General features: G+C 36.9%; 1 protein-coding gene across 1 annotated transcript; it reads right to left on the bottom strand.

Moving 5' to 3' along the window:
* Positions 1 to 6: 6 nt before the first annotated feature.
* LOC107092610 (gastrula zinc finger protein XlCGF26.1-like) lies at positions 7 to 5,354 on the bottom strand. The gene is made up of 2 exons (XM_015387175.1): positions 5,106 to 5,354; positions 7 to 2,245 (listed from the first exon to the last, which is right to left on the bottom strand). Exons 1-2 carry the CDS (start codon positions 5,119 to 5,121, stop codon positions 753 to 755), a joined length of 1,509 nt encoding a protein of 502 aa, XP_015242661.1. The 5' UTR covers positions 5,122 to 5,354; the 3' UTR covers positions 7 to 752.
* Between the last annotated feature and the right edge of the window lie 5,494 nt (positions 5,355 to 10,848).

Below are 10,848 nucleotides of genomic sequence, written 5' to 3'. Positions count from 1 at the left end.
ATATCTGAACCTCATTCCAAATGATCCATTCTAGTGCAAAGAAACACTTTCAATCTTTTTCTACTGATATTTAAACTAATCGTCCGACTGGTGAACTTTTGTGCACTTTTTGTTAGGCAAGCTTTAGTTTTCATTTTTAACATTTTACTTTTATCCCTATGGCCCACATAGGGTAAAGGGAATTGTATTTTTGCTGTAAGTTTTTTATAATAGCTATAAAATAAATAAAATAAAAACTTGATTAAAAAAACAAAGGAAAAAAAAAATCTGAAGCATTAGACTTCTACAGGAGTGTAAGACATCTGTTATACATTATTAATCCAAAGGGCTTTTTGCCAAATTGCAGCAGATTCAAACTGATCAGTAATAATATAAACTTTGAACCAAATAACAGAAACAATTTCAAACCCGTTTCAATATTTTTTTAGCTTCAGTTTCGCAGTGAACTAGAGTCCAGCCTGTTAACTGAGTTCTTTGTCATCTTATAGCTGAAATATGTACCAGGTTTACATGATTACATCTTACCTGTTCTAGTTTCCATGGAAACAGTAGATTACAACCATTAATGAAAGGTTTTCTCTAAACATAGAAAGAAAATACCTTTAACCTGTGAGTTCCTCATGTAATGAGATGGAGTTTCTAGATGGAAATTTTATCACGGATAAAACATGGAAAAGGTCTCTCCTGTTCATTTCTGTGGCGTCTGATATGACCTCTTGTAAAGCAATATATTGTTCTTTTTAAGATCAATTTCATGGATGGCAAACGTTTTGCACATGAGTTGAAAGGTGGAAAGTCAAACTAGCCTGTTGACAAAAACTTTTGCCACAAAGGGAACAGGAGAACAGCTTCTCACCTGCGTGAATTCTGATGTGTTTATCAAGAGAGCTTTTTAAGGTAAAGCTTTTTCCACAGTACTCACATTTGAAAGGCTTCTCACCTGTGTGATTTCTCATGTGATAAGTCAAGCTAGTTTTTTTAATAAAATTTTTGCCACAAAGAGTACAGGAGAATGGCTTCTCACCCGTGTGAGTTTTGGTGTGGTTACAAAGATCAAATCTATGAGCAAAGCTTTTTCCACAGAAGTCACATTTGAACGGCTTCTCACCCGTGTGAATTCTGGTGTGTTTATTAAGCTCAGATGTCCGAAAAAAGCTTTTTCCACAGGACTCACATGTGAAACGCTTCTCACCTGTGTGAATTCTGATGTGAGCAGTCAAGTTATTTTTTCTACTAAAATTTTTGTCACAAAAAGTACAGGGAAACGGCTTCTCACCCGTGTGAGTTCTGGTGTGTGTTTTAAGATCACATGTCTGAGCAAAACCTTTTCCACAGACGGCACATTGGAACGGTTTCACCCCTGTGTGAATTCTGGTGTGTTTATTAAGCTCAGATGCCCGATAAAACCTTTTTCCACAGGACTCACATCTGAAAGGCTTCTCACCTGTGTGAATTCTGTTGTGTCTATCAAGAGTGCCTTTTTCAGTAAAGCTTTTTCCACAGGACTCACATCTGAAAGGCTTTTCACCCGTGTGAATTCTCATGTGAGAAGTCAAGTTATTTTTTCTACTAAAATATTTGTCACAAAAATTACAGGGAAACGGCTTCTCACCTGTGTGAATTCTGGTGTGTGTATTAAGAACAGATATCTGAGCAAAAGCTTTTCCACAGTAGACACATTTGAATGGCTTCTCACCTGTGTGAATTCTTATGTGTTGATCAAGAGTGCATTTTTCAGTAAAGCTTTTTCCACAGGACTCACATTCGAAAGGTTTCTCACCCGTGTGAATTCTTATGTGTTGATCAAGAGTGCATTTTTTAGTGAAGCCTTTTCCACAGGACTCACATTCGAAAGGTTTCTCACCCGTGTGAATTCTCATGTGTCTATTAATAACAAATTTAGATTTGAAGCTTTTTCCACAAGACTGACATTCGTAAAGCTTCCGACCTCTGTGAGTTCGCATGTGAACCTTTAAATATTCTTTTTGTAGAAACCTTTCTCCACATCTCAAACATGGGAATGCTTTTTCTACTGTATCTCGAGTCTCAACAAAGTGCTCTTCATGCTTAATTATGGGGCGCTCCACGGTTTCCTCTTTTATCCAGGGATGTTCTGGCTTTTGCTGCTCTTCTTTTATCTGCAGAGGTTCTGGTTCTGCTTGGTCCGAACTGGAATTCCTCTCCTGTTCAGAGAACTGCTGCTCAGGGAAAACCTCTTCTTTTCCAACATAATCCTGCAGGCAGTCTGGAAAAACAAACACAGGAGAAAGACTTTGAATTGCAGGTTAAAGAAAGGAAACTTCACTTTAACCATCCATGTGTTGATCAAGCTGCATATAACCAGAATAGAACTACATTTCCCAGCATTCACTGCAGCTCTGACATCACATCACAGGTTAGAAGGGACCAGGCAACGCTGCGCTGTCCTCTAGAAAGGCTTGGACCTCAACTTTATCATCAAAGCTTGTTGAAACTACTTTACAGATGATATTTTTAAGTTGAATGGTTCAGGGTGTAGCCCACCTTTCCACCATAGACTGCTGGAGGTAGGCACCATCCCCACTGAGAGCCTGATGGATAAGAAGATGGATGTGTGCCTCCACAATACCTTTATGATGTGGAGGATTTTCACAAATTCTTTCAAAGACCTGCTGTTAGGTTTATTCAATGATGATTATACAGTTAATGTGTGTACATATGAAACATTGGAGAAATGAGATGCTTCACTCTGTTTACTGCAAACTGTCATGCAACGGTGGTGGAAAATTACTGATGTTTGTGCACGGCTAATCCCAGTTATCAGAAGACCACTCTGTTCTGTGATTCAATCAGAGGAGCATTGTCCTATATGCAGAAGAACACTATTTTGTAACCCACCCCATGTGTTATGATCTGCTAATAAAAAGGCTCTGCAGAGGAAGTCCGTCAGAGAGTAGTGAGTTGCGTGTAACCCTCTCCTTCTGCAGAAGCTGTTAAAAATCCCTCTTCTGTGTGGACTCCGTTTCTCTTTTACGAACCTACATTTTTGAACCCAACACCTGTCCTCTCCACGTTTCAAGCCCATTTCTCCTCGTGCAAACTGTTTAAAAGTTGCTGTTCTCATAGCTCATACAAGCTTACTGTATCCGTACATCTGCCCTAAACCCTAAATCGCTATATAGAGTGGGGACTATATAGTGGCCTCTATAGCAAACTCAGTTAACTGACCGTTCAAAGACATAATCACTGCTTTTTGCTCCGTTTGTCACTTAACTCCTCCTCCATTGTGTGGGGCCTGCGCCATCTTTGTTACTAGTCACCGCTGTCGGGTAGCGGCAGCCTATGGCTGTGACAGCAAATCCCCTAATGCTTTGCGAGGAGGGCTCTTCGCACAAAACATTCCATAGACTTAGACTCAACTTTATTTATACCTTGGGATTACTCCTTTAGGGGAACTCTGGTTCCAGTAGATATTACAGAGTACAAAGAGTTAATGCAAGGTATCGTTAAAGTTAAAAATACAACAGACAATACAAAAAGAGTGTATATAGTACAAGAAAAGCAATAAAGAAAAAAAAAAAAAAAAAAGAGTTAAAATGTCCTGGAATACATTTCCCTTGGTCATAAAAATATCTGCACAGTAGAGAGCTAAGGAAAGACTACGCAGTAGTAATCTTATCACTGCTTCACTTTAAAAATGGAAATGTGTTGAGAACTGTACTCAACAAAATTTCTTTTTGTATACACAGTGTGTAAAAAATGACAAGAAAGTCTAAGTCTAGTTGACTTGGATTATTCCACTTGTAATGCAGAGATGTACCAACCTTATAAAATAATTCAAAAATTGCACAGGCTATGAAAAAAGACTATCTGACTATTGTCAGGCCTTCCTTTTCTTCTCATACACTTCGTATAGTAATAATAACTATGTTCGAACTTTATTAATCTCACACTGGAGAAATTAATCTCTGCATTTAACACTTTTCTCTCTTCTTACGACCCTCGGCCATTTTCAAAGAACCGTGGTAAGAAAGCTTCAATGACTGTCTGAAGCAGTAGCTCTCCAATTGGGAGGACCAATTATTTAGATGGTTAATTATTTAGACCTGCTAATACAAGATCATCCTCTACACCTTTAAGATTAGATTTAAAGGCTTTTCCCACAAGAGTGACAGTCATAAATCTTCCGACCTGTGTGAGTTCTAATGTGAACCATTAAAAAATATTTATTTTTAATCTTTCTCCACATCTCAAACATGGGAAAGTTTTCTCTTCTGTATCTCCAGTCTCCTGTTCAGAACAAGCTGCTCTTCATGCTTATGTCACACAGTTGAAATTGGTTTAAAGTGTGATTTTGTAAATATTTTGGATTTTGCATGATTTCTTTTTCACTTTATTACACGATTTTGCTGTTTTATTGGTTTAATCCACTGTGGACTACTTGATGATGGCTACCTGTGGAGTTGTGGGTGTGCCTGGGATTAGCCTATCAGCTGTTTTACAGACCTGCCGAGGGAAGCAGGCAGAACATTTAAAGGGTGAAGAACTCAATAAGGAAGGGAGGTGAACAGCACACAGCACAGGCACTGTGAGAGGACAGACTGAATTATCTCCAGGTATCAGCAGACCGATTGGCTCGACGTGGACCATCCCTAAAGCAGAAACTGAGTCCATTTGAAAACAACCCTGCATCTGTGAGTAACGTTTTCCACTGAAATCTGCAGAGTTTTGCCTTGTTGGGAGAAACGTAGCAAAGATCGGCTGGCTGCACAGACAACACTTCAGCCCAGCATGTGTTTTTATTTACAGGAACCCAGTGGCAACAAGAAGCGGATAACAGCAGGGATGCGGTGCGATGGAGCCAATCGCGAGACTGCGGGATTGAGCAAAGGGAGTGACTTTTCTCTGTGGATACTGGTGCCGCAATTCCAGCCCTTTAAGGGTATTTTAATGTGGAATAAAGGACATAATTATCCTGGACTGGATTTTTTTATTGTATTTTAAGCCTAAATAAAATACTCTGCAGTCAAACCTGATCCGTTCCCTGGGTTCTGACTCACAAGCTCCCTCTAATTCTTCAAGGACCTATTGTAGCACTAAGGTACCAACATGGTGCTTACACTTACTTATATGGAGCCCCATGGTTTCCTCTTTTATCCAGGAATGTTCTGGCTTTTGCTGCTCTTCTTTTATCTGCAGAGGTTCTGGTTCTGCTTGGTTCAAACTGGAATTCCTCTCCTGTTCAGAGAACTGCTGCTCAGGGAAAACCTCTTCTTTTCCAACATAATCCTGCAGGCGTTCTGGAAAAACAAACACAGGAGAAAGAATTTGAATTACAGGTTAAAGAAAGGACACTTCACTTTAACCATCCATGTGTTGATCAAGCTGCATATAAGCAGAATACAAGTACATTTCCCAGCATTCACTGCAGCTCTGACATCACATCAAAGGTTAGAAAGGACCACGCAATGCTGCACTGTCATCTAGAAAGGCTTCGACCTACACTTTGGCATCAAAGCTTGTTTAAACTACTCTACAGATGATATTTTTTAGTTGAATGTCAGGAAAAGATACTTATGAAGCCTCATAGAGATCAACCAATTAAATAAGGCTATTTAAATAAAGTCTCTTTCTCATAGTTCATTTCTTTTAGAAGAAAACATTGGGCATTTTTCCTTATGTTTACATTTCTGTACTTGTCTGTACTTATAGACTTTCGTACTTTTAAAACATCATCAATGGGGATTAAAGTATTGTTACAGTCATAACTATGTATAAAAAAGGCTCAGATTAAATGAAGTGAAGGAATTGTAAGAGTTTCAAACTGCTAATAATTTCTCATGAAAAAATTGATTTCAAGATGTTTTCAGTAGACCTACATACTTCACTAATCAGTCAATCAACAATGAGCCAACTTTAAAATGACTTTTGGAGGTTTCAAAGCAGCGTAGCCCCACCCACAGGCCACGATGGCTACATGCTAGGCGGGTGGTTGGAGTGTTTTCTCGCTATCATCAGCTTGATGGCAGTCATATCTGTTATTTCCCGCTACCTGCTAGCTGTTTGTAGCAGCTGAAAGTCAGCGATGAAACACTTAAACATATCTGGTTGATAACTGCATTATCAGTTTATAAAATATGTGGTTTTCTCTGGAAATCGCTGAAATCTGTTAAATCATTGTTGGTGTCTTATAAACTCCAGAGTCTCTTCCTCATGATGCATTCAGACTAAATGATTTCAGTTTCAGGGGCTCCTGGTTTACATGCCATCTTAGGTCAGACCAAGTTACCGTCAGAGACAGTACACATGAATTGAGGCTAACCCTACTTTATGACTTCAGACACTTTGAATCTGATTAACTTTCATCAGATTTCCAAATAACTTGGTTGAATAAAAACATAAATTTTCAGGGGCTTTATTGGACTAACTGACTGATGTGATTTTTGTAATTTAATTACTCATTTTGATTTTGTATCGACAGCTAACAAACTTCCAGGGCTCCCTCTGAAGATCCCCAACGTTTAGTCCATCTATGGAAGCACAAATAAAAGGAGACTAGAAACCAGACCCAGTGGAATTACCTTTCATACGAAGAACTTTATGATAGTTACTGTTTTTCTAGTGTCAATTTAAGAGGTGCTAATGGGTAGCATGGATGGAAGGAGAGAAAAGCAATGTATGAATGAGGGTTTATGAAATATTTAATATCTATCTATCTATCTATTTTTTTTCTAACTAAAATAAAGTCCAAAATTCTTTAGTCAGATTTAATTTACATTTACAATTCACTACAATTTAACAAAAACAATCTCTAAAAATTTGTATAACTTATATAACTTTACTCTCTTTATTAAATCACAATACAACAAAGTTTCCTCTATAGATCATTATATTCTTTCACATTCATTTCCTTCTGACAGCAGCTCTCTGAACTGTAGGTCTGACCAATGATCGTTCCTCTCAATGCCGGGGCGATGCGTAATATATGTTGAAAAGGAAAGCTTTGTTTCTATTTGGCAACATTTTTAATTCTGATTTTTATTTTCTATTTTTCTAGGAGTCTCATTCAGCCGCTGTGGATGTTGATTTATGGAAATCCCCTTTTTATTTGGTTTTTACCATGGTTCTGAGCGTTCTGCAGGAGTAATGACATTAAAGCCTAGACTTAAAGGGAATATTATTGCCTCTGAATATCACCTAATGGGACACTACCGGTAGATCTGTCAAGTTCTTATTTTCAAATGCCATCCCTTCATTTGTGCTAATATTTACAGCAACAAAGGAGAGAATGATAAAACTATTTTACTCAATTCAGATTTTTTTTTTCTGAATGGTTATTTTAATTTCCAAAAGCTATAATTATCATGGGAGGAGATTTAAAAACCGTCCTTCATGGCGATCTTGATAAATGGCCTCCTAGCAAAACTAACGCCTCCAATTCAGCTGTCAAATATTTAATGGAAAAGTTTAACTTGATCTGGAGAGCTTTCCATCCTCATGACTGTTTATTTGCTTGGAATAATATATCTTTAACTAGGCTGTCTAGGATCGATTTCTGGCTAATATCAAATACAGTAAACAAGGAGGATCTAACTGTTAATATATTCCTACTCCTCTTACTGAACATAAAGCCATTGAATTGATTTTTACATTTTCAAGCAAGAAACAAACTTTTTGTTGACCATCCCACTGGAAAAAGAACAGTTCTTTACTGCAACATGAAGAGGTCTCTACAATCATCTCAATGCTTTTCAAGCAGTATTGATCTAAAGTCCATGCAGATGCTCGTTATAGGCTTAATTGGGAATTTTTGAAAGTCTAATCTGGCAAAAATTCTTGAGAAAATTTTGTTGTAATGTCAAACCGATCAGAGCAGAAGAGAATTATATAAATTCCAGAATTGTTGAGCTTTCTCATCCTAATCCTTCTATTTTAAGAGATTTAGAAAAACAAGAATTGGCTGAATTACAAATTAAGTTAGACAATATTTACATTAAAGTAAGGGCGCATTTGTTAGGTCAAGGAAAAAATGGTTGATGAACAAAAACACTTTTTTTCATTCAGAAATGTAATGCTGTCACTAATTTGATCGATAGACTAAAAATTAACAATATTACAATGGATGATCCTGATCATATTTCATTAAATCTGTATAGTTTCAAACTCTATCAAGCCTCAGGTGGTTCCTTATTGAACAATTTAATAAAGAAACCGATTTCTAACATCGACCAGAAACGCTGTGAGGAGCCAATCATCATTCCAGAAATGACTGATGCTGTTTCACATCTCTAAACCAACAGATTCCCTGGGATAGAAGGTCTAAGTGGTGAATTCTATTAATATTGTTCTAACGTCCTTTCCTCTTTTCTATTAGAGGTCTTTAATGAAAGGATGACAAAAGGTTCTCTGCCTAAAACTCAGGACTTAACCACCGTATACCAAAACCCAACAAGGATCCTTTCATGCTTTGAAAGGCGACCTATTTGCCTTCTTAATAATGACTTGAAAATATTAGCCTTAGTGATCGCTAAAAGAATAAAAGGATTTAGGAAAAGTCAGCATATAACAAACAACATAAGACTAGTTAGTTATCTTCTGCCTCCATTTATCTGCTTACTACAGTCTGTTCAATTGTTATTAATGTGGATTTAAAGACATTTCAAAAAATTCCAGGGGTGAATATAAAAAAAATTCTAATCAATCAAAACTTCCATGACCCAATGCAGTACCTGCGTGGACCCCTAGGGGTCCCAGACCCCGTGTTGATGACCTCCGTTATACAAAGGTCCAGAATATGTCCAGAATTTTCAGTTGGGAACAGATTGATATGTTTTTTGTTCCTTTTGGTGAGAGGAGGATTTAATGGTATGAAAATATTGCTTAATTCAATTAAATAAACATTAAAGTCCGGCTTTTTTCTTAGAAATTTACATTTATGCAAGTAAAATTTAGCAAAGATAATTAAGAGATTGATAAGAAAAGGTTTGAGAAACATTTTACTTTGCAGCTGCAAACCAAATAGAACATTTTCCCAACAAAGTTGAAAATCTTTAAATTTAAATCCACATTGTTATAAAGGTGTTGCTAGAAGATCTTAGCGTACGAACACAACCAGAACCGATGTGTAAGAGATTCTGGAAGAAGATCATAATAAGAGCCGTTGATAATAATATCAGAATTGAACCTTTTTTTTAGGTTGTCTTTGGCAGCATAGATCCTGTGAATGAGTTTGAATGAAACTTCCTTCACCTTGTTAGTGAGCAGAAAGTGGTTAGATAAAATCAAAGTATGTTTCCAGGACACATCCGTCATAAACTGGTTCCAGTTTGGTAAAGCTGCAGGAACAGACGCCACTTTTCTCTGAAAGATGGATCTGACTGATTTATTGTTGTTATGGAGAGAAGGAGATGAAGAAGAATTGAGTCTTTGAGTTTCTGTCTAAATGCAAAACCCAGAAATAGCACCAAAAACTTTTGCATATTCTCCAGAAGAAATAGGAAAGTTAAATTTAGAGAGAAATCCCTGATAATTTAATAAAGTGCCAATGATGTCAAACAGCTGATCAACCAGAATAATATCATGACTGAACCATGAATCCAGAAACAAAGATCTTCTCTTCTACAGGATGTCCTCATTGTTCCAAATCAAAGAGCAGTGAGGTTAAAAGTTGTGCTTTTAGAAAAATGATAATGGAAAAGCCTGGCAATGAAAATTAGAGAGTTTATAGAAATGTTATGTACATAAAAATTGCAAACCAAGAAAAAGGTTAAACCCCCAAGTTTCTAAAAAATGTGATTAGGGACAGTATTGATTATAGAAGTTTGTGATGTGAAGAAGTGGCGAATGCAATTTATCTTAAAAGTTTTATTTAAGGTAGAGAAAGATAAACAGTTAAGCCCTCAGTTTTTAATCAAATCAAAGTTAATTAAAGTAGATTTTGGAAAGTAATGGATTCTATTCTTCCAAACAAAATTAAAGAGCAATTTATCACTTTCTTTTTTTCAGAGCCTTTATCCAGATCTAAAGCCTGAGCAGCATGAGTGAACCTAGAGACGCCTTCAGCCTTGCTAAGCAGATTATCACCTCATAGAGAAACCACTTACTAACCACTGATTACATTTCTTTCTTGCTTTTAGAATTAAAGGATCAAAATTTAAGGAGCTGCATTTTTTTTTTTTGGTTATGCCGCAATAAAAACCTCAGTTTTAACTGGAATGCCTTCAATGAATGTCTCAGAGCAATCTTTAACTGCTGTAATCTCACATTTTTTAAGATTCAAATGCAGACCAGATGATTTTGACAAATTATTCATTACTTGGATCCCTACTGAAATTTGATCCTTGTCCTTTAAGAACAGGGTCATTTTATCAGCCAGTTGGGTTAAGGTAAGTTCTTTTTCAGCAACATTTAACCGTTTAAAAGGAATAGTTTTAATATAAGCCAGGAGTTGAGCTACCTAAACAAACAGGTAGGGGGAGACAGGACACCGCTGTCTGATTCCTCTGTTGATGCTAAAGCCTTTCCTTAGTTTGATAGAGCCGTTGATGTTTTGATTGAGTTCTGTTAATCGATATAAAGAGCTTTTCGAATCTAAGCTTTTCTAGAATATGAAATATAAGCCATGTTCTACTGTGTCAAAAGCCTTTCAGAAGTCTAAAAACAAAATTAATTCACCATCATAAAAAAAAACCCAGGGAAATCTAAGACAGAGGTCTTCAACAGGGGGTCTGCGACCCCTAGAGGGTCCACAGAGGTACTGCATGGGGGTTGCTAAAGTTTTGGTTGATTAGACTATTTTTTCATAATGCCCTCAGCTTTTTTTTCCACTAATTGAAATGTCTTTAAAACCACATTAACATGAATTGAACA

This window comes from Cyprinodon variegatus, unplaced genomic scaffold (assembly GCF_000732505.1).
Source record: "Cyprinodon variegatus isolate N-32 unplaced genomic scaffold, C_variegatus-1.0 Scaffold387, whole genome shotgun sequence".
Lineage (NCBI taxonomy): Eukaryota > Metazoa > Chordata > Actinopteri > Cyprinodontiformes > Cyprinodontidae > Cyprinodon > Cyprinodon variegatus.
Note: the sequence above shows the minus strand (reverse complement) of the source record. Positions and strands in the feature narration are given on the sequence as shown.